The following is a 19,601-nucleotide window of genomic DNA, read 5'->3' as shown; positions in this document are numbered from 1 at the left end:
CTCATAATGTGGCATCTTCTTGTGCTTTTCTGCTCTTCACCTCTGTCTTCTTTTTCTGTTTGTCCTTCCCCTGCCTGCGGTGTCTGCCCTTGTTCGCTCGTTTTCACAGAGCCTCAAAGGAACGAACGAACGAACAGGCCTCTTGAAAGCCAGGCTTTCGTTACCAAGGAAGGGAGACAGCAATGTGACAAATGCTGATCGAAGTGCAGCAAGGTACCTCGTGTCGCCCTGCATTTCTGTGGGGGCCTCTTCATTGTGTCATCCTGGCTACGGCTCCAGGCTGCTCTTCATCGCCCCCCAGTCCATTCATTCCTCCGAAGGATGACGATTGAACACACAGATCTCTCGCAAAGTTGCCACTCGCAAGGAAACAAAAGGAGAAGCGGACAACAAGGATCGGTATTTAACTGGACACTTTATTGCTCACTGGACACTCATGTTCTCATTGCTGTTGCATACTGCCCCACACACACACACACACACACACACACGGTGATGTGAGAGCTGGATGTGCTGAAGAAACAGTGTGATGTGGATGGTGTGCAGCTTGGGTTGAGTCCAGTGGCCATCTGGATACACACATACACTCACAGCACTTCAGTAAGTGCAACCGTCATGTCCAGTTGTAGCATCAGCGAAGACCAAACCCTTCCTTTCAAGACAACTAAATATCTAAACGGCGCCTTTGAGAAATAAGGGCAGTTTGCATCTTTCTCATCTATACATGTATGTAGTACTTCTGGAACGCACAGGCCTTAAGCAACAGGAGTCATGCAGCTGGGATTGATTATTTCTGACCATCTCATAAGTCACAAGTGTTAAACCTTCAGATGAAACACCGCTGACCACATTAGAATCGACTTATCCACTCAGCAGTTTTTCCTGAAATGCCGCATTAGGGCGAACACCAGCGCAACATCGAGCCCCCGCTCACGCAGCCAGTGCCATCCCGGTGCTCAGAGGAACCACGTGTCTTGTGCAGGACTTCGGCTTCATCCTGACGGAGGTGCCTTCGCAGCCCAGGCATCAGTGGCTGAACTCACCGGTGAATATTTCAGAGTCACTGTGATTTACTTTCACTTCCATTTATATTACATACAGGAGGGAAGAGGGACACTGTGCAATTACTGCCACAGGTAGCACAGTATGCCGGAAAACAATCAATCATCTGGATGAAATTTGCTCCTCTTGCCATTCCTGACAGGTTCCTAAACTGGCTCACATCTCGTAGAGCGGTAAATGAACCCAGTGCTGAACTGTCTACTGCCGTAATGAGTTATATTTGCAATTTGTGTTCTCTTATTTCGTTCTGGACCTTCTCGTGTAAAGGCTCTTGCAGACCTCCAAACAATTCATAGAGCGTGTTCTGCAGACGTCCACTCGTGTTTGGGAAGCTCAGCAGCAGGAGTGAGCAGCACCATGCTGGACAGATGGAACCTGCCATTTGAACCGTTTAGGCCAAAAATTCTGATACATAATCACTACAATGCTTTCAAAATGATTCTTTATTGTCCAGACAGCAGACGGGCAACTGATATGTGTGCCGTGCTTTCCACCTGAAAGTACAAGCGTTGTGCTCTGCATGTTTTGTGGTGCGCGTCAGGTAACAGTCATCGGTAAACCCTGCGTCACTCCCTAGCACTGTGCTCCATCCCATTGTGAAGTAAATCCGTCTCTGTTTTGTAGGACTTTGTCACAGCCGCAGCAAGTACGGCTTCCAAAGGTGAAGGTAAAACTCGCGAGTCCAAATGAAAAGCGCACCGCCGTACCATGTAAATAGCCACCCTGCTTTTTGTAATCGGTATGATTCAAAGCATGAAATGCACGCTTAATTTGAATTTAAAAATCAACACAAAGACATTTTTGAACGTATGACTTCGGAATGGGATCCAAACTAAGTTATTTTTCAGCTGATACCAGTGAGTAAATAAGCAACTTTTCTAACAAGTTGACATGATAAAAATGCATACTGTATGTTAACGAAAGATTACCGAGTGCTACATTTGCTGCGATAAAGCATGAGCCCGATGAGCCCGATGAACTGGCCAAACTCTTTCTTGTGTAGTGAAGGTTATGGCCGGTACCTCACTGAACAATATTCTTCCTTCTGAACTGCCATCCAGAAACTGAAAATGAGTTTGTTGCATTGAAAATACCAGATGGGAAGCAGAAACCAAGGACCTTTCAAAGCAGCCGTTTAATAACCTTCGATCTATTTACTATGATTAGAGGGGGGTTTAAATCAAGGATCGATTTGCCTACGGCGGTACTTTGACCACGAGATCCCGAACGTTGAGAACCAAAGCTCGCCAGGTGTTCAGCACCACAGACAGCGCCGCACGTCGGCCGGGTCCTGTCCAGGGTGCTGAAGAGAGGGCGCCTGCGCTTCCTCCGCACCGACAGCAGCCGCACCTGGATCTCACCGCACCGCGTTGTGCTTGTTGTTGTGCTCTGTGCCGTCGGGCTGCAGGGCCTGGCACTCGACAAGAGGTAGATGTGTAAAGGTGTACGAGAGGCACGCGCATTTGCTCGTGTCTGCAGAAACGGAGGCCTGTGTAGGGAGAACAACTGCGGCCCAGGGCTGAAGACAGCAGCCTAATCACAGCTGGAGCCACCTGTCTGCTTGCTTTGGCGCTGCCTTCTGCTTTTTCTGCAAAGCCACCCGGAATTTGTCACAGCCAGCCTTTAACGCATCTCGCCAACATGAGCGCTGTAGCTCTGTGCAGTTCGTCTCCAGCCAACCCGCTCAGCATCACAGCACAGAGCTCCCTCACACCGGTTAAGAACCTTAACGGTAGCTTGTAGTAAAAAAGGCGTTTATTTATAACCGTATGTTTCCCGACAGATTCATTAATGTGCCAGTACATCTCGGTTCACATACACACACACACACACACACAAGGTGCTTTTTCAGCTTCATACATTTTGAGTGTCAAGCCACTCAGCATCTACCACCGCAACATGGCCTTTTCACGAGTTTTCTAGTCTACAGCTCTGTTTTCTTTTTTTGCTATGGGCCAGGGGACCTGGACTGATACCAATCGTGATGCCATAATATCATAAGACATACAACTGGCTGGACACTCCGGGACTTGCTCCTTTATGCCTTTCATTCCTAAAAGTGACTTTTTGTATTATGTAAAAATGATGTGGCAAAATTTGACAAAGATTAATTAAAATGCCGGATTACGTGTCCCTTTGACGTTGACATTTCCACGGAAAGGAAACACTTTGAGTTGCCATGGAAACAGGCTACATGAGTTCACAGTTTGGTGGAATCTGTTGAGAATCAAGGCACATTAGTCCAGTTTTTGACAACTTTGACAAACGCCTGTTGAACGCGTTGATTCCGCAAAAATGTTCAGTGACGAATGCCAACAAACAATGACAAGCAAAGAACACGAGTCCACATTTGGTGTTTGTGTCGTGTGTTGGGAAAAGTTTGGGGAGTTTGCAAGAGCCGTACCAGAGTGCGAACATGGATACTAAAGAGCTTCCTCCATCTCCACAGCTGTCTGGAAAACAATGGATTGGGAAAACAACGTAGGTTTCATCTGAAAACCAAACCTCTTTGAGAAAAGTGCAGCACAAGGAGATCAGAGAGAGGGAAGAAGTGCCTGCAGGGACCAGGGGTCTGGACCTCAGAGCAGGAACGTGCCGGAGCTGTGAAATACTTGTGATCCAAAGGGTGCACAGAGGAGAGAGCTGTGTCAGCCAGAGACACCAAGGCCCCGGTGTTCACCATGAGACCCATGTGTTTTTCCTTTGCAAAATGGAAAATTAAAACCTTTTTCTGTTTGCAGTGAGAACACCATCATACATGTCTATAATCATACATTAAATCTACGGTATAACCTCTTCTCAGTAGCTTCTCTTAATAAAGATGAAATATAAACTGATGTGAAGCTCAGTAGGGGAGTTCCCTTTAAAAGTTTCATACAAGTCTTTATTTACTATTACTTGTTTGTGAATTTCAGGGGAAATTATGGAAATTTTGCCCAAGGAAAAGACTTAAAAAAGCAAAGCCAGTTGTTTCAGTGGGGCTCCACTGCAGGCTATTCTAAAAGTCACGGCTGTAATTTATTGATATCCTTTACACTCGCCCTTAAATACCTTGCTGAACGCAAACCGCCAATTTGCTTATGACATCTGACTGCGAGGAAACCCTACTATTAACTCTGGGGGGGTCGGGGGCTCAGGCATCTTTCCACTTAACATAGAAACACATGGTGCTGCAGCAGCTCCAAATGCTGCTTGTTTGCCATAGAGCACCTCTTCATTCCCCAGCAAACAGCTGTGACTTTCCTCCCCAGCCTTTAGCCAACGGTCAGACCTGAAACTCAGCGTGAAGGTGAATCTCTTCCCGTATCTCTTCCCCAACACCTGGCAACCCTAGCCCTGCGTACGCCGCTCCTAATGCCACCGAGGCAGGTGCGTTAAAGAACCTGCTTGCTTGTCATTTTCCACCCCGCTTCCTTCCATTAACTGCAGAGCACAGGAACACAATGCTGGTGTGAGACCAGACGGCTCATCTTCCCCCGCGGGTCGGGAGAAATCAACACTAATCCAGGCAGACTTGTATGCCCTCTTGTGTGTACGCGCTGAAAAAATGTGACTGTGATTGTTCCTCTGGAGAATTTCGCCATCACTCTCTGTGTGTTACCTAATTGTATGCATAATGAATGACTGCCTTACTGAACTTCATACATAATTCAATTTGCGTACGTATTGTAGGAGTACATGCACAGTGCTCAGTTGTGGACTGGCTGTATCGGTGAAATAGTGTTGCCTGAGTGTATGTACAACGTGGGAGTACGTTAGTGTCGTACTGAGAGATTACCTGTGTGCTGTACGACAGCATGACCGTTTGCATCGTAGTGTTTCATCGAATACAAGTGTGGATCTCAGCAGTGAGGAACCTGCCTGCATGTGGAAATGGCCGACAGGGGCGCTGGGATTTGAGCTAGCAAAGCGGGACCCTGTACAACAATCCAGAGCTGATGGGTTAAAAAGCACAGAGCCCCGAAATGTTCGGGCAAATGCACGCAACCACATTCCGGAGTGACTCGCCAAACGCTGCAATCTTAAATCCCACCTCTTGAACTCTTGACCTCACACATTAATGCAGTCGGGTTTCTTCTTCTGTCTTTCCAAGTGCAGCCTCCATAGTCACACTTGTGTCTTCAGCCGGTTTGTTAGTGGTTCACAGGTGAGGCAAGACCTGAGATTCCTGCAAGTTATGAGTCAAATGTTCAACAGTCCAGACATGGTGAGCTACATAGGACCCAGCGCTCTGACACAGATACCTCGTCCCCTTTCCCAAGTCACTGGGCTGCAAAGGAAACCGAACTGGCTGTCTTTGCAGTTGCCCTGCGCTGTCCGCTGGGTTTGGGTAAACTTCTGAAGGTCCCCATCCTCAATCCCTATATTTTGGTGATGTCGTGCAGCTGAGAGCATAACGGTGAAGCCCTAAGATGGACCGACCGCTGCTCCTGCAGGGCCAGGCTTCTGCAAACCCCACTCTCGTCGCACAAGACTCTCACTGCAGGGGTTCGGGGAACAGGTGTGTTCGAGTGCTGAGGTCAGAGACCAGTGGCGGAGCTCAGCAGAACTCTTATTGATGCCAGGCCTCCTGGCAAGTAGTCCCACTCTTTCCTCCCCAGGAGTGTGCTGATGGGGAGGGGGCTCTTTTCCTCTTATTCCTGATCGGGAGTGTGCAGGCCAAGGCTGGAGGTGTTCCAGGCGGGAGAAAGGGCAGCTGGGGAAAGGAAGCCCCTTGGCTGGATCAGATCTCCTCTAGGGAGGTGTAGGGGACCAGACCCCTCTTCTTCCCACTGCTGAGTCTCAAGAAGCCATCGATTATGTCATTCTTCCCCACACAGACCTGAGTAGGACACCGAGACAGAGAAAACTGTCAAAATGCAGCGACCTGAATCCTGAAGAGTTACAACAACAGATGGAAAGCAGGAAACAGCACTGACAAAAAGGGAGAACAGAGCAGTTTCAGATATGAAAAGCGAGATAAAAAAATAGGAGAGAAAAGAGTCCAGGCCACTGCAGGCACAACTGATACATGGCTGATGGGAGGAAAAGATATGGGGACAAGAAATAAACACTGAGAAATGGCCTTCAGTCATGAAGTAAATGAGTGGAACATGATGGACATGAAGAGAGAGCAGGGCTGGGTGGGGGGGAATCGCCACCCTCTACAAAGTCTGTGGATTTTCACTGTGTTCCAGCACTAAATTAAATTCATTAAATTTTTGGGCAACATCAACATCACCTTCCAGATGAGTGAACCTTCACTGATTGTGAAGCTTTCTTGTCAACTGCAAATTTCTGCCTTCACACGTAACCTTCAGGTCAAAATGTTTCCTTTTTTTTTTTCTTTAATTACGACAGCAGCGATACTGGGTCATAACAAAGCTAATAACACATGGACAAAACTGTACTGTTTCAAAAATGTCTTCAGATACCACCAAAGTTTAAAGAGGTGTCCAGCTTTCATATAACTTATCATATAGGGCAACACAGTAGCACAGCGAGCAGCACTGCTGTCTCACAGTGCTTGGGTGGTGCGAGAGGATGTGGGTTTGATCCCCACTCAGTCTGTGTGGAGTCTGTGTGGGTTTCCTCCGGGTGCTCTGGTTTCCTCCCACAGTCCAAAGACATGCTGTGCAGATTCACCCATAGTGTGTGAGTGACAGAGAGAGTGTGTGTATTCCACTGATGTATGGATGAGTGACCCATTGTAAGTAGTATATCTAGCAATGTAAGTCACTGCAATGAATAAGGTGTGTGGGCTGTTAACACTACATAGAGTTCATTGGAAGCCGCTTTGGAGAAAAGTGTCTGCTAAATAAATAAATATCAACTGGATGTTAATTATCCTAGCAAAAAGAAAAAAAGCATCCCTTGTGTCATCCATCTCAAGGTTTCCTGCTTTCCTGAACATATGTGTAAGAACACATGGACCTGCCTTACCTGTGACTCTTTCACAGTCATCTGACCTTTCTCTCGGTTGCCGTGGAAACCCTGGGTGACCCTCCACACCCGCTCGCCAGGTCGCACCCTCTGCACGAAGTTGGCTGGGAAGAAGCCCACCTTGTCCCTGCTCTTCCCCTACAGGGACACGAGGGAACAGGAAGGGACTCGGACAGCTTTGAAAACCGCAACGGGTCTGAAACATGGCAGCCGCGAAAGAAAACAGCCCCTCGAAAAGAGGCAGCACCTGCGCTCATCACCTTAGCCGCTCCCACTAGCCCTCAAGAAGCTGCACACAAAGCAAAGTGTAACCCCGCTGGGACACATGGGTGTGGAACGCAGCAAAGCGGCTCACTGCCAGGCCCGTAAGGGAGCAACATGCGCTTTCGGACCACCTGGGTGCCGGAAGCGGCCGACACCAGCAGGCCTGTGTGCCCAGGGAAGACCAGCTCAGCTTACGCAGCAGCCAGAGGTGCTGAGAAACATGTCCCAAATAAACGAAAATAAAAACACATGTATCAGCATCTCTTTCTGCGAAATGTCCATTGGCAGCACAAGCGGGGGGGGGGTTTACACTGCTCCACCTCCTCCAGAAAAGGGGAGGTCTGCGCCAACGTGCTTTTAAAGGAAAGGAAAAACTGCAGCGTTAATTGATATGTTATGTTCATTTAACATGTCAGCTCAGAAAATGGGTTCAATGTTCCTTCTTTTATTTGAAAGAGTTTCATTTTAAGGAAACTACTGAAATTAACACATCAGTGTGGTTCTTTTGCATCATTACTGAAACAAGGGGCACAATCCACCGTACCGCAGTTACATACTGGATCTGCGCTTCCTCTATCTGTATGCAGTAAAACCCACGTTCCTTGGTTTTCTGCATTTGGCGGGAACTGCACTCTCCGCATGAACACGTTCCTTCCCTGCTGCTGCATCTTCCATCTCAGTTCTCTTTCTTCACTTTTCTTTGGGGAATGCTCCGGAGGACGATGGCCGCACTGCTGAGCACTGAGCCGTTCTGCCTCTCCGCCTTTACGCGCTGAACGGAACCATTAGGACACGAGCGACAGCAACTCATTAAATGTTCATGAAATGTCATCAGAGGTCAGAGCATTTGCTATATTGCACCACTCTGTACGTCTGTCTCAGGCCGGATCCGGGGATGTTGAACTGGGAGCAGTGCGCGGGAGTAAAAACGGGCGTGGAAAAACACACACACACACACACACACACACACACACACACACACACACACACACACACACCACATACCTTCCACCAGTCCTCGTTGGAGTCATCGGTGACCTGCACGCGATCGCCAGGGCTGAAAAGAGAAACAGTGAAGAAGAAGAGACGACATTTGCACAGGGAAGGAGAAACGTCACTAACATGAGAAACAAAGAGGTTCCCCCAGAAAGTCCATGAACCAGTGAGGACTTGAGTAACTAGTTCAGTTCAGCACTTCTACACTGATCATGACTTTGCACCGGCGTGAGGAGGCAAGCGCACGGCTCATGGAAATGGTGCCGCACAGATCTGTCCTCCAGCTGCAGTCTTCCATTCGGTGTGGCACGGTCGAGCGGAGACTTCGGCATTTCAGCGACCCGTTCACCAAAGGACACAAGGTATTGCCTTGAGCTGAGGGGTTCCAGCACTACTGCGCCTTTACTTTGTTCCGGAGCTAAATCTACTGCAGGCCAACAAGGTCTCACCGTTCGTGTCACGTGTCATTGGCCCTGTGAGCAGTGCTGCACTGTCACCTACATGTAGATGTGAAAAGTGCACCAGGAAGCACATTAACACGAACACTCTCTACGTGTGACGTGCGAGTCACTCAGTCCATGTCTTTTTGGAACGAAGCCATCGCCATCGAAGACATCGATGTGCAGGACGCGCTGCTATGTCACGCTAAGCATGTGCACCGTGTGCACAGTAACGTGGAAACCAGGCTGCACTTCGCACTGGCGTGTTTGTTCTACTTGGCGCTCGCTGGACTCATTATGTCCGCAGGAGCCAAACTCGGTCGAGATCCCAGGTGCAGACGCGCTGAAAGGCAACAGAGAACCTCGAGGACACCGAAGCGCCACACTCTATGCCCATTTGCGTCGTGGGTAAAGACATGAGCAGCGAGTGAGCAAGGTGACACTGTGCCGGAGTGGTCGGACGCCTCTCAAACATGTGCAACGACACACTGTGGGCCTCGAGGTGCATCAGCGCAGCACCACCCTGCCAGCGCCACTCGGCAGCACTTACTGGAGCTCCAGGTCGTTCTTCTCCTGGGGGAGAAACTTGTATAGAGCCACGTAAGTGTGGATGGAATGGACCTCAATCCTCTTGGGTGCCTACAGAGAATAACACAGTAAATAACATTGTTCAGCACGGTGTTTCCGTCACTCCCGCTTCAACCCATCTGCTCTTTTGTGTGCTTCGGAAACGTAACGCAGTTCACGAGTAACCTTCAAACTGCAAAGAGAGAAGAGCGAAAGCGGCACAGAGATGAGAAGAGTAAGAATGGAAGGAGGAGGAGGAGGAGGCTGAAAGATGAGTGGCGGCACTGGGGGCAGGCAGGCAGGGCGAGACACTGGCCGACATTCAGCATACAGTTTCCTGAGGAAAAAGGGGCGAAGACGCTGCAGGTGAAGGCGAAGAGGATGGGTAGGAGGCGGAAGAGAGGCTCCGCTCTGCACCTTCACACTGTCTCTGTCCTCTGACTCAGTCTTCTCGCTCTCCAAGGCTGCGCTCAGAGCTGTGAGGAGACAAAGAGGCAAAGAGACCCGTCACTCTGGCAGCTTCGCCACACACAAGGTCACACTGACAGGATCCTCTCTCTCGCTCTCTCTCATCTCGCATCCGACCCGATGGGGAATCCAGAGTGTGTGAGTGTGCGGGGGGCGTAGGGGCGGGGGGACAACGTGAAGGACAAGGACAGAAGAGCGCACTTGCGTACACATACAATATTTCAGAACTATTTCCGTGTAAATTCGTACATCGTGAGACCACACAATACAAAACACCCACACTAACGTCACACGTAACAACAGTCACTGTTTAAAATGCCCAGCACCTCTGTATTTGGTATGAAGCAGCCACTGGTGTAAAGATGGGTGTAGTAATAAGGAGCTCTGCTAGCCCACAGTGATCTGAAATGCTGAGTGCGAGTCAAAGATCTTGAGCTTCTTTAGCTTTTGTAATGGCGCGTCTCACCGGTCTTTTTCCCTGAGGTCCACAGCCCATAACGTAAAGAATGCCAAATACACCATCTTTGGGCTGCGCGGAGACCCCAGGACATGTAGCGATGCCCGTGGGCCTAAAGACGAGGGGAGCTTCCCCGTCACAAGTCACTTCCGGCACTGGTTGGGTGAACTGGGAGGTAGGACACAGGGCCTGGCTAGACCTTACCACCTGTCTCCTGGCTGGGCTGCTTCTCATCCGTCATTGACTGGCTTGACACCTGGTTCTCCCCTTCGTCGCTCTGCAGCAGACAGACAGGAAGGGACAGAGGGACAGAGTCCAGCTCACGAGGAGGAATAAACTCAGTGGAACATGCTCAAAATTCTCAAAAGTCACTTCCCCGCAAAACAAAAGACAGAAAAAACAAAGGGACATTTTTATGTAACAATTTAAATGTACTGAGTGATATTCACATTTATCTATCAGACACTTTTCTCCACAGCGACTTCCAATGAACCAGCCCGCACACCTTATTCACCGTGGTGACTTACGCTGCTAGATATACTACTTACAATGGGTCATTCATCCATACATCAGTGAAACACACACACTCTCTCTGTCACTCACACACTGTGGGGGAACCTGAACAGCATGTCTTTGGACTATGGGAGGAAACCAGAGCACCCAGACACACAGACTGAGTGGGGATCAAACCCACATCCTCTCACACCACCCAGGTACTGAGAGACAGCAGCACTACTCACTGTGCCACCATGCCACCCATGTAGGGCTCCTTACAAAGGAGTGAGAATATCCCCCCCCACAATAATCTCTATTATTATTATGATGTTAAATGGTGATGTGATGTTGCTGAGTATTTTGCATTGTGGTATTTGGAGCGTTTTAATAAGTTTATTGAAAGAAAAATGTGTCTTATGACAGACACTCTTGTACCTTCATTTTACACTTTCATTACAGATGCAACTAATGATGCACCTTGGGACTATAATTTAACAGTAAAATAGCTTTTATTAATGCATCTCTGCTGCTTTCAACTGTATTTAACTTTAATACCGTTTGTTTTTTTCTACGGCGTAGTTTAATATGAATTATGACATTGGGACTGCGATAGCGATTTTCGGCGGAAACGGGGCCACGTGAAGGCCGACACACACGTCCACGTTATGGGCTATAAGCACAAAGCGAAAAAGGCGCTCGTACTACGCTGCGCGTGGGCGACTCAGAGATGCTGCCGAAGCTGGAACGACTCATCTGTGCCAGGGACGTCCCGTAGCGTAGGGCCTCGTACACCGGGTCCACGCCTGGCTTCCCAGACTCTGCCAGGACACACACATTCACACAAGGGTCACAGGTTAATCTTTCACATTTTTGTCATCCTTCTTGTTGGTGAGGTCTTAAGCTGCAAAGTCAGGATGTGACACCATCAACTCAAGTGACATCACATCATTTTTCTCTGCATCTTGGACATGGGCCGCATGACAGTGGCCAGTTTTAATGTTGCAGGCTTGGTTAGGAGTCTATGCCTAAAGCAGGGAGGGAGATCGGTGCATGGAGACCTAGGTACCATACCTAGATTGGAGGAGGCTTCCTTAACCACCCCAAGTTGGTCGTTAACCAACAGTGGGGAGCTGAAGTTCCGTTTGAAGGCCCCCGACTGTTGCCCGTGGTGAGGATGGTGAGAGGGAGGGAAGAGAGAGAGAGAGAGAGAGAGAGAGAGAGAGAGAGAGAAAATTGGAACCATGGAAGACACGATCATGTTATTGATGAGTAAAATGTGCGTCTCGGTGGCTTCCACCACCGGTAAAGTGATGGCCGTGTTTCTGCCACAAGGTTACATGTCACTGACATCAGCTGAAAATGCTGCAGAATTTAAAATAAATGAATTATTAATAATAATAATAAAAACGTTTTTCTGCTGTGCTTCATGATGCAAACAGGAGGCAGCCCTTTACACAGCAGTTAAGTACATGTAACTGTCACCTGAAGGTTGCTGCTTCAAGTCCCACTCCCTGCTACTGTTGAGCTGGGTGTTTGCTTTCCTTAAATGTAAAACACCTGACTATGCAGGTCAGTGCTTCAGGTAAGAAGTGTGAGCCAAGCAGTTACTCAGAACCGTCCTCTTCGTAAAGGTGCGCAGTTACAAGGCGCCCGTCGGCACTCGCGTGGCCTGTATTCCGAAACCATCAGACTGCAATAGTTGGCCTTGGGGACCAAAGAGTGACACCCAAGGAGCCCGTGGAGCATTAGTCACGCATCTGGAGGCGTCGCTGAGCAAAGGAATAGGTGAACGAGCAGTTTTCTGTGTGAGTGACACACCTCAGCGCAGTTACACTTGGAGCTCGGTGCACTTTGGCGATTGTTTCCCTGCTCTCTGCTCACCCTGCATCCATGTGTTCGTATCTCAACAAAGTCTTAATCTCTCCGTGTCAGCGTGTGCACCATGTCTGAAGCCAAAGAAATCGCTGTACATTAAAGGAGTTATACTGGCATTAAAAACAGCTCCGCTCTGATCTCACGCTTCCAAACACAAGCTCAAAGTGATACTGTTCACATGGCCGACGCACAGCACCTAGGATATGTATGTATTCCGAGAACAACAAATTAGATGAGTGCAAGACTTAGAAATGACGCAAAATTAAGTGATACACCAGGTGGGGCGCTTTTCAGTACCATGAGTTTCTTCTCTGCTCTTAATCGGTGACACGTGACGCGGCTTAATGGCAGCAGAGCTGCTTTCTCCTTCCGCGGGGGCCAAAAGAAACATCCCGTCTGGAATAAAGCACAGCCACCGAGGCTGAGCTACCGAGGGCTCGCGGTTCGCTCACAAAGGCCGATCCCACCTCTCGCTGCACTCAGACCATCGACTTCCCACAAGGTCGCGGGGCTGCGCGTCGCACCGTTCACCCGCCGATCGTTCCTCGGCCTTCCTATCCGCTGCCCCACGCTCCTTTTCCCCGACCTCATGTGCAGCCTTATCACAGTGCGCCGATACCGAGGAACCAGAGCCAAAATCACACGGCGGTTCAGCTGCTGCGGCGAAAGCTTCATTCCCCTCCAAGTACTGAACTAGGAGTGCTGACGTGAACAGGGCCGTCCTCATTTCTGCCCCCTGAACAGCTCCTCCTTTCTTCCCCACACAGCCGTGCAGCAGCGTTGCAGAAAACACAGAGACCAATTTTAGCACAGTGTTTTGAAATGAACCGACCGTGCAAATTGATCACCCCCCCCATCCCCCTGTCCCCCGCTTTAAAGTGCGCTGCCGTCTCATAGCTGCATATGCAAATTCAGTAATGCGTCTGGACGCGCAAACGATGGTGCCGTGTGGTATATCTGTCCCCGGCTCTGTACGAGGCGGCGCTCGGGGGGGCTCCGTGTACTCGTGCACACGCTGAAATTTTCACACCAAATTAGCAGCCGTGGCTGGCCCACAGCAGATATCGATTTTCTGCCTATCTTGAGAGGAGAGGCGGAACAAGGGTTCCGGACTGTGACGAGCTTAGGGACAATAACGGAGCCCTCGCTGGAAATACTGGTCTCGGCGCTTGGTGCACCCCACCCCCCACCCCAGCCACACTGGCCTCCTTACTAATAGTGAAGCGCATCAGAGACTATCCTCTTGCCGCTCCACCTCTCTCTCCGCAGCCTCAACAGCTCTCCCTCCCTCCTCTTTTCTCCTGCCCATTTTCATTCTCTTTCAAAGCAACATCATTCTCGTCGTGCTGCTGAAAAGAGCTTTTGACTCGGCTAAATACGTCCATCTCTCCTTCATATGCATTACTTCCCCTTCGGTGCGGTTATTTCTGTGAGGCACACAATCCTCTTGCCGCATCCAGAGCCATCACTGTGAAATCACTTCTTCGACTGCAAATTTCTGCCCTGCGCTGCTTCGCAGTTTTACGAATTTGCCTTTTCCCATGTGTCCAGCTCACGGACCTGAGATCTACTCAATATCTCATCACTGCTGCTTTGCTGCAAGGGTGCAGCATGATTTCATTTCATTGTTACCTTATTAGTATTCAGCAACAAAGGCATAAATAGCTGCAAATTCACTTTAAAATCTTTGTTTTATCTAGAATGCCCAAGAGGGCTGGGGAGCCACTGGCACTCGGACCCCAGAGGTTTTTTTCTGTCCCTTGTCTTTCAGTCGGGGCTTTTTCATCCTTTTCCTGCGTGGCCAGTGGGCAAACTGTACAAATGTAGTGTACAGTCAACTTTTTATTAATATTATGGCTCTCTGTGTGAGAAGAGCTCTAGGAAAATACACCGAATTGAACTGAATTAAGAGATTCGTTCTGTGATGGTTCAGCACTATGCTGACATAGTCTCGCCAGGATTAGTGCCACGACCCAGAATGATTCAGATGCTCACGAGGGACGCCACTCCAGCTCCCCCAGCCCCCTCAGCACATCTGACACTAAATCAATGACCAGCCCTATAAAAGGGCTGAAGGAGTGCTATCAGTTTGCACGATTCATCAGTGCTACTTTGCCTTGCCTGTGTTCAGCAAAAGATCCTTATGTCCCTGTTTTCTCAAAGTCTCCTTCTCCGTGCGTTTCTGTTCCTGTCCCGTGTGCAGCACCAGTCCTTCGTGCCCCTGTCCAGGTTCCGTGTTCCAGCTCTGTCTCCGTCACGCCTCTGTGCACCCGCTCTGGTCTCGCACACCTACGTACAAGAACACTGTGTGCATCCCTTTGTCCCGTGTTTACCGCATCACTCGAGCTCTTCACCCGTTCTTCCGCACAGCGCACTTTTATTTACACTCTGCATTTGAAGTCTTGCTACTTCCGACTGTATCCGGACGTTACAGTTACTACAGCCTAATGCAGAAGTGGGTCCCTGTTTACTCTAATGACCTTTCACTACTCAACTAAACACTTCACTAGCTGACTGGATTAATCTAGACTGGACTGCTTTGACTTTTATGATCATAAAAAAAACTTGGCCACCAACAACACATTGCTCTCACAGAGCTTTTGTAGGAATGAATGAATCAAGAGATGCGATAAACACAATAGCCTGTGGGGATCCGTCTCTGCCAAAAACAACCCACGTTTGGGCCGATGATCCCTGCGGAAAGGATGAGGACGTTGCAGCTCGACTCACCTTGCCATTGCAGGGTTGCTGGGACAGCTCAGATGAACACCACAGGTGGGCCCCCAGCTTGCAAGATTTACAGCGCAGGCCCTGCTTCGAGTTACCTGCATGAGGAAAGGGCAAAGCTATTGCATGTGCTGTGTCTCCACTGGAGACAACGGACAGGGAGAAGAGATGCTGGAAAACTGGACCCGTGTGGGGAGAAAGGTGTAGAACTGTAAACCAGAATAAAAAACAAAACAAAGGAGAAAATAAACGACCCTCAACAAAAAATATACACTGCAAAACTGAACATTGCCTTGTCAGGTTTGAGCTCAACAAAACAGGATGTAGACAGGAGAAGCTAGAGGGACGATAAAAAGCAGGTGAGCCATGAATAGAAACAACAAAGGTGGGAAAATGAAAAAAATAGGTGAGCAAAAAGGAACTTAATAAAAGTGGTATGGAAAAAACAGCAGAATTTAAGAGTATCTGTCATTCTGAGACCACCTGAGTGTTCTGCAGCTTCTGAATTTTTCTTAAATTAGTGTGTGAATTATGAGTGAAGGCTTACTACCCAAATAACTTTACCCAAACTACAGTATGTGAAGCTGATGGAGAACAAATCAAGTACCCCCCCAGGCCTCAAAGGCAGGATTAGCACATCCTCAGACATACAGGCAGTTTATTGGATAACATATTCGCCAATTGCTGTTTCACTGATGAACTGTCTAGAGTGGAACACCCCAGTTCTGCAGAGTTTGTGTGGGCAAAATATTATTATTATAATAATAATAATATTTATGTAGAGCCTTTGAAAGCAGCTTCTCAAAGCACTTTGTTAAAAACAATGACACAGAGTATGATAATAAACCAAAAAAGAAATTATAAAAATCTGCATCGTAAAACAGAAACTAGAACAGAAAGACAGCAAAATAATATTGAAAGAAAACAGTAGTAATGGGGGTGTGGTGGCGCAGCAGGTTTGGCCAGCGCCTGCTCTTTGGTGGGTCTAGGGTTCGAGTCCTGTTCGGGGTGCCTTGCAAATAACTGGTGTCCTGTCTTGGGTGTGTTCTCGCGCCCCGCGTTGTCGGGTTAGGCTCCAGCTTGCCGCGACCCCCGCTTGGGACAAGTGGTTTCAGACTGTGTGTGTGTGTGTGTGTGTGTGTGTGTGTGTGTAAAAACAGTAGTAAAAGAAATGATGAGATGAAGAAAAAAGGATTATACATTTTACTTGAAGGAAATTGTAAACTAAGGTCTTCGGCCTGGATTTATCAGTCTGGTTTCAAAGTTGGTCACTCCACTGAGACCGCCCTTCTGGCGGTATCTGATGCTCTCCAAGCTGCTAGAGCTGCCTCCCTCTCCTTGGTCCTCATCCTCCTCAATCTGTCTGCAGCATTCGACACTGTCAACCACCGGTTTCTACTCTCCTCTCTTAACCAGCTTGGGATCAAAGAAGCGGCACTAACATGGTTTGAGTCCTACCTATCTGACAGATCCTATCAAGTGGTCTGGCAGAGCACTCGTTCTTCCCCTCTGCCTCTCTCAACCGGTGTTCCGCAGGGCTCAGTATTGGATCCTCTTCTTTTCTCCATCTACACTTCCTCTCTTGGTCTGGTCATAGCCTCCCACGGATTCAAATATCACTGCTATGCTGATGATACCCAGCTCTTCCTCTCCTTTCCACCTGGTGCGTCAGACATCTCCGCACGCATTGCTGCCTGCCTGTCGGACATCTCTTCACGAATGTATTAATCACCACCTCCAACTCAACCTCTCCGAAAACAGAGATTCTTTACCTCCCAGCTGGCCTGTCCTCCTATCACGACCTGGAGATCAAGAGTCTGGGAGTAACAACTGATGTGAGTCTGTCATTCTCTCAACATATCAAAGCCACAACCCGGTCCTGCAGATACATCCTGCATAATATTCGTAGGATCTGTACCTACCTCACTACTGACTCCACCCAACTACTTGTCCAGGCCATGGTGACTTCCCATCTGGACTACTGCAACTCTCTCCTGTGTGGCCTTCCTGCTACTGCCATCAAACCTATGCAGCTTCTACAGAATGCTGTTGCACGAGTTGTGTTTGATTTGCCAAAGCGTTCCCATGTATCTCCTCTACTCATTTCTCTGCACTGGCTTCCTATAGCTGCCTGAATCGAATTCAAAATCCTGGCTACTGTGTACAAATGCATCAACAGAATTGCTCCCAGCTATTTACAAGACTTAATCAACCGCTACACCCTAGCCAGACCCGTTCGTTCGGCTACTTCAGCTCGCTTGGTGGTTCCGCGCACAAAAGGTAAAGCTCGGAGGTTCTCGGTTCTGGCTCCATTGTGGTGGAATGACCTTTCCCTGTCACTCAGAACTGCAGAAACTCTGTCTACATTCAAGAAGGGTCTGAAAACTCACTTTTTCCGGATCGACTTCGCCCAAGATCTCTCCAGCTCATTTACGGTGTAATTGTTCACGCGTCATAACTTCATGAGCATACCGATACAACCTTTATTCAGCCACTACGCCAGCATTGTACTTGCTTATTTGTGTATCTTAGAATATTTAAGGGGGGGAAAAAAAAAAAAAAAAAAATGGTGGGAGGGTATCAGGATTTGTCTATCCTATATTTTATGCACCTACTTGAACGATGACCCTCGGTGTAGCAAGTGGTAGGTAACAAACTAGGTTTGCTTGAGACTTTCATGTCTGCAGCTATGTCTCCTTCTCTCAATGTAATGCATAAATTGTACTTTTGCTGAGATGTACGTTGCTTTGGACAAAAGTGTCTGCTAAATGAATAAATGTAAATGTAAAATTTAAAGATGCTTAGACAACAAGAATCACTACTGTCCTTTTGAAAAGGTAATTCCAGAGTTTTAAGTACAGCAGTTGGGAACCCCATCTCTTATAGAATGTGGGCAACCTTGAGGGGTGTGCTGAAGACCAGATTTGGATGAATGAAGGTTCAGAGGTGGGGAACGGACTAATAGAGTGGTACAGAGGTGCCAAGTCATGTAAACTTTAGAGCTTTTAAGCATGAGGATGCTGAACCACGGAAAAGTTCCAGGAACCCAGTGCAAAGATTCTAAAACAGATGCGATATGGTCACTTGCATGAGACACGTTCAGGATTTTAGCTGCTGGATTCTGAACATACTGGAGTTTGTTCAAGGTGGATTTCAAGGCTTCAGTAAGAAGAGCCTTAAAGCAGTCAGTTCTAGAAAAGAAAAATGTGTTTTGTACTTTTTCCAGCAAAAGGAAAAGGTAACATGGGATTCACATTAGCAATGTCCCTCAAGTGAAAAAAGAGGCGTTAAAAAAATGTGACGCCAAGCACAAATAGACAAATTTCTAGTTTTTTTTTTTTTTTTTTTAAATTTAGACACAATCTAAAGTACTATGCTGTCTATACATACAAATCCATGCGCTCAGTCTAATAACAGCTTAGATATATAGTGTTGAGCCATGCAGGATTTTAAAGATCTACACTGTGGCCAGTGAATCCCAGCAGCAGGGAACACCTACCCACGATCATGTGTTTGCACAGCTGGCAATGGGTTGGCCGGCGGAACACATATTCTTGAAAGCAGTGCATCTTCAGGGGGCGGAGCTGAGCAGCCGCTTTGGATGACAAGGAAGGCGAGGGGCTCAGAGACGGTGAGTGTGAGGTAACGGAGGGGTTTGGACTGAGGGAAGGTGAGATGGAAGGGGAGTGGTCAAAGGCCAGGGGAGATTCTTGCAGGAGGGGTGGGGAAGGAGGCGGGGCATCAGTGATAACGTCAGGTGCAAAGCGAGCCTCGCTGTTGGACCGCTGGAAGAAGTTCTCCACACTCTTGCTGCGCATCACGGACTTGAAGGAGAGAGATCGCTTGAGACGCTGCAGCTGAAGGGGAAGAGAGGGAAGCAAGGGAAAAGAAAGCAGCAACATAAGCAGAAGGAAGAAGCATAAACTGTTTGGAGCAATGAGGAAAAGCCACTATGCAGGAAGGTCCAACAGAACCCATCCGCAGAAAAAACAATAACACTGGGCTATGAGGCCAATTGGCTATTAAATCGACTTACTGTACCTTTCTTTTTAGAATGCATAAAGATTTTACATCTACTCTTATTAAATTGATATTGATAATCGTGAAGAGCACTTGAGATTGAAGGATAATATTGTCAAATTTAATTTCCGGGGGCTCGTCCTTTGATAAATGATGGAGTTTGTGCGGCTTTATCTGCAATCAAATCTTCATCTCCAATGGCTTTCAGTTTGACTAAGGATGATGAAAGGCAGTAAAACTACAAAACATGATGTAACACATCCATCATTGCTTTCATTATGATTTTTGTTTATCCTCTCGGTGCAGTA

The 19,601-nt window shown here is 48.1% G+C and overlaps 1 protein-coding gene across 1 annotated transcript in view; it reads right to left on the bottom strand.

Moving 5' to 3' along the window:
• Positions 1–402: 402 nt before the first annotated feature.
• The window catches only part of LOC108919910 (SH3 and cysteine-rich domain-containing protein 2-like), a 35,728-nt gene continuing 16,529 nt past the window's right edge, over positions 403–19,601 (bottom strand). The window contains exons 2-11 of the mRNA XM_018728307.2: positions 18,773–19,130; positions 15,277–15,371; positions 11,743–11,827; positions 11,374–11,489; positions 10,381–10,453; positions 9,669–9,727; positions 9,235–9,323; positions 8,254–8,305; positions 6,985–7,122; positions 403–5,884 (exon numbers count right to left, since the gene is read on the bottom strand). Of these exons, the coding sequence (XP_018583823.1) occupies positions 5,786–5,884; positions 6,985–7,122; positions 8,254–8,305; positions 9,235–9,323; positions 9,669–9,727; positions 10,381–10,453; positions 11,374–11,489; positions 11,743–11,827; positions 15,277–15,371; positions 18,773–19,130 (1,164 nt within the window). The 3' untranslated portion in view covers positions 403–5,785. The remainder of the gene's footprint in view (positions 5,885–6,984; positions 7,123–8,253; positions 8,306–9,234; positions 9,324–9,668; positions 9,728–10,380; positions 10,454–11,373; positions 11,490–11,742; positions 11,828–15,276; positions 15,372–18,772; positions 19,131–19,601) is intronic.

Source organism: Scleropages formosus, chromosome 20 (assembly GCF_900964775.1).
Source record: "Scleropages formosus chromosome 20, fSclFor1.1, whole genome shotgun sequence".
Lineage (NCBI taxonomy): Eukaryota > Metazoa > Chordata > Actinopteri > Osteoglossiformes > Osteoglossidae > Scleropages > Scleropages formosus.
The sequence above is the reverse complement of the archived record's forward strand: the minus strand, read 5'-3'. Positions and strand labels throughout refer to the sequence as shown.